Source organism: Dendroctonus ponderosae, unplaced genomic scaffold (assembly GCF_020466585.1).
Source record: "Dendroctonus ponderosae isolate FM_Combo_2020 unplaced genomic scaffold, Dpon_F_20191213v2 Dpon_F_20191213_3, whole genome shotgun sequence".
NCBI lineage: Eukaryota > Metazoa > Arthropoda > Insecta > Coleoptera > Curculionidae > Dendroctonus > Dendroctonus ponderosae.
This window is the reverse complement of record NW_026018508.1, coordinates 725,449-729,239: the sequence shown is the minus strand read 5'-3', so window position 1 is coordinate 729,239 and position 3,791 is coordinate 725,449. Positions and strand designations below refer to the sequence as shown.

The window sequence follows — 3,791 nt, the reverse complement described above, 5'->3', positions numbered from 1 at the left end:
AAAAAATCCGCTTTTTATAGCAACCAGGAAAGATATTGAAATTGAAATTCAAAATTGGCTCAGGCACGCGCTTGAAAGATTCAAAAGGGACAAAAATAGCAATTAACACTTTAATATTATAGTTAGATTTCGGATAGAAGAGCAAATTTCGATTCATAGCAAAAATAAGTTTAGTTTGTAATACGTAAACGTATTTTCCTAACTATAAAATCCAAATTATAAAGCTGCTTTCAACGTTTTTCGAAAGTTGAAAGAGTTTGAAAAATTATTTTTGAGAAAGAAAACTTAGCAATAATTTGACGGTTGACTAAGACGACCTAAGAACGTTTCACAGATGTCCTCGAAACAACCCGTCTATAATCCCAGTGATGTCCAAATGACCTTTACGGGATCATCCCTTACATGACCCGAACAGTCCCAAAAGCACGTCCCATGGACGTCCCACTCCACTCCGTCCGTCCAAATGTTTTCTGATGTTTCACAAGCACAAATGGCTTGCATCTTTATTGGAGGATCGCCTGACGCGAAATTCTTTTATATCACGGCCTAAAAACCGCATAAATCTTACCAGTTTCGTGCATACCAAATGGTAAGTAAGTAATTGCAAATTTTTCAAAAACTTGAAGGAAAACTGATATTTTCAGACTTGCTCCAAAGACTTTCCAACTCTACAAATAAAAAGTAAACTATTGTTAAAAATTTAATCAGTCATAGATTTTGTTGCCAAATTTCCGACGTTCCATTTCTAATTTTTTTCAACAAAACAACAAATTTTCGCTTATCACATTTTTGGGTTTCAGTAGATTGATTATTACGCCCCTATCTTGTCCCGGCCGTTTTGAGCTCCCGCTGATATTCTGCAAACTGTTCTTCATCCAGGTACCAAAGATCGGTGGGCATTTTCACAAAAACGTTGTTCATCAGTTTTTTGAAAATCTGAGCTAGACTGTTGGCGATGCTTTCCTCCAATTCGGCAATTATTTCCAAACCGTTTTGGTTGATAAAAGCATTGACGGTTCGGCCTGCGGAAACAGAGGGCAGATATTAGCAAACTGCTAAGAGTTTCCAATAGAGAAAGCCTGGACAAATTTTGGAAAATTTTTCAAAATGTTTTATTTCTGTTACCTTTCCATTCTATAGCTGTACGAATTGCTTACCTAAAATCTCATTTCCATTGAACAGATGATCGAATTGCGCCCACAAACCGCCAATGCGAAACTTCACCTTCATCGCATCGACCTGCATGATTTCCCTCTGGTTTCTTTCAGGAAAAGTGATATTTGTGGAAATTTTCGTGCGAATCTCGGACAGTTTCAGCTGGCAGTTGCCATGCCCGACCAGCGGCAACACCAGAATTTGTCCTTTCAAATTGTACTTTGATTTGATATCCAACAGCGGGATGTCCATGTCCAGGTTCCAATGACCTTGTTTGCCATTCCTGATAAATCTTTGAAAGAATATTGCTAGTTAGTGACTGTGATAATAATAGGTTTTTGCATTTTTTATTACTCTGAGTTTTTCGGTGTGGAGTTTGAGGGCCCCTCTACGTGCAAGTCGTACAGCTTTCCACTGATCACTATAGGTCCACTTCCTTTGCTAATCGCCACATTTTCCAGCGCCAGAGGCTCGAAATGTTCCACTTTTATTTCCGGGATTCCTAGCACGACAAAATAGTTATATACGGTGAATAGTTGGCGATTATCCGATTATTCGGCCGTCATTTACAGATTTTTTTTAGCCACCATTTTCAGGGCTATGTTCATTTGGAGCGTCCCAACTATGAAGATGGTGCTATCGAAATGTCACCTAATAATCGGAAAATCCTCTATTGTCCAAAAATAAAGTAAAATTGGGCAAATTTTGAACACTAGTAGAAACTTACCTGCCGCCAAATAGGGAAACAGATGAAGAAACATGTCGTTTATGCATTCGTTGATTTTTGAATCGGACCTTTGGCAGGCTTTTAACCATATAGCTGAAAAATGTAAAGAGTGTAGGTATAAATGATTTGTTTTTGGCGCACAAGAATACTTACGTCTATTCTCAAGTAAAGGGGCATCTTGAACAGTGTAGCCGCAAACATTTTCAACCCACATACCAACAATGATTAAATACAGTTTAAAAGCGCCTTTGCCCATTTTGAAAAAGTCTGCCAAAGAACAAGCACTGGCCCAAATTAGATCCAAATCATCACTGAATTTTACCTAGAGTGGCCAAACATTCTAAAGCGAACTATAATCATTAAAGATCAATTTGGTCGAAATAAACAATGCTTCCGATCAAATTTGAATAATGAACGAAACACTGGTCGACAATTTTACGCGAAACAAACAGAGATGGGATTACACAAACGTTTGATCCGAATCGGCCGATGTTGATATTATACAGGAGCTAAGCGGCTTTTGATGCATGAAAGTGAAAGCTTCAGACCCCCTTTCTTTCAATCAGTGTTCAGTTCTTACGCCACTGTCCCGTTAATCGATAGATAACTATATGAAATACTTGAACGATTACGAAAATTCAAATTGCCTTAGCTCAGATGGATGACATAACATAGCAAAATGGCACATACTGGCTCGCACTAAACATGGATAACTGAACTAACTGATCGATATAAATGGGCTTTGGCATGTTGGATTTGTATCAAAGATACCCAAAGATTTTCCCATGGGATGGAGCTCCTCACAGGATGGAGCTCTTTTCACATTCGCTCATGTTTCTATACGAAAAAACCACTTCAAATTGGTTGTATGTTTTTTGAAACTTTTCACTGGTTTGCATGTTTTTCGAAAAACTGAAATCGCTCAAAATAGTTCAAGGGCTATGCCATGTTCGTAGCAAGAAAGAACGACGCTTCAAATTCCAGATGAAGCTTCAAGAAGAATTTGAGCTCAGAAAACGCACATGCAAAAAATAGATTTTTTGTTAAAGAACTTGCCATATACTCAGACTAGGAAAGCATCATTTACCTAATATGTGAGCCATTCAATCTAGCCCGGGTTTCTTCGCCACTTTTCAAGCTTCCCATTGGATCGCAAGGTTAAAATGTTTAAATAACCTTTTATATGTTAATGTTTCACTTGAGTCTCACAAAAAAAAATCAAAAAGCCCATCTTTGGAACTTGGGCGAAGATTGTTTTGGCGGATAGCCGAGCGAGCCGCCGTCGACGCGAAACCGACGGATTTTTTATGCAAAGCTGTTCTTCTTTACATTTAGGAATGTTTTCCGGGCTTTGAAGCCGTGGTCTATGGGAATTTATTCCTGAAGTTTCGTCCACAACTGCGGTGGACATTATCAAAGGTGATGAGGCAGTGGGCGAAGTGATCTCCCGTGCTTTCCGATTAAGACTGGTTCGACTGCTGTGTTGGAACATATTTATTTTCAGCTAAGTTTACATACTTCTTATTTATTATTATTATTCTACTTATTCTACTTATTCTACTGATCCTTAGTGCTAACATCGTTAGAGTGTCTAACACTCTATGTATCTTAGACTTAATCTAAGTTAATCTAACAAACCTAATCTAAACCTAAACCTAACAGCCTCTCTTGCTTCCTATAACTAACTTAGAGTTAGCCCATGGTCCTCGATGTGGTACAGGAACTGGTCATCGAATGTGGTCCACGTCTTCTTCTCGCAGGGAGAGGTCTACGGTCGCAGTTGAACTTCTTGGTGCAAGAAACCCTGACGGTGGGATTCTTGCTGTGCCGGTTCCTATCCAGGAACCCTGACGTTAGGTTCCGGATGTGGTCCAGCAGGTCCTCTGTATCCAGGTCTCTTCGCAGGGTG

At 39.2% G+C, this 3,791-nt stretch overlaps 1 protein-coding gene across 1 annotated transcript; it reads right to left on the bottom strand.

Moving 5' to 3' along the window:
* Positions 1–687: 687 nt before the first annotated feature.
* LOC109542566 (protein takeout) lies at positions 688–2,315 on the bottom strand. The gene is made up of 5 exons (XM_019911838.2): positions 2,036–2,315; positions 1,883–1,975; positions 1,510–1,657; positions 1,158–1,447; positions 688–1,022 (listed from the first exon to the last, which is right to left on the bottom strand). Exons 1-5 carry the CDS (start codon positions 2,136–2,138, stop codon positions 820–822), a joined length of 837 nt encoding a protein of 278 aa, XP_019767397.2. The 5' UTR covers positions 2,139–2,315; the 3' UTR covers positions 688–819.
* Positions 2,316–3,791: the final 1,476 nt, after the last annotated feature.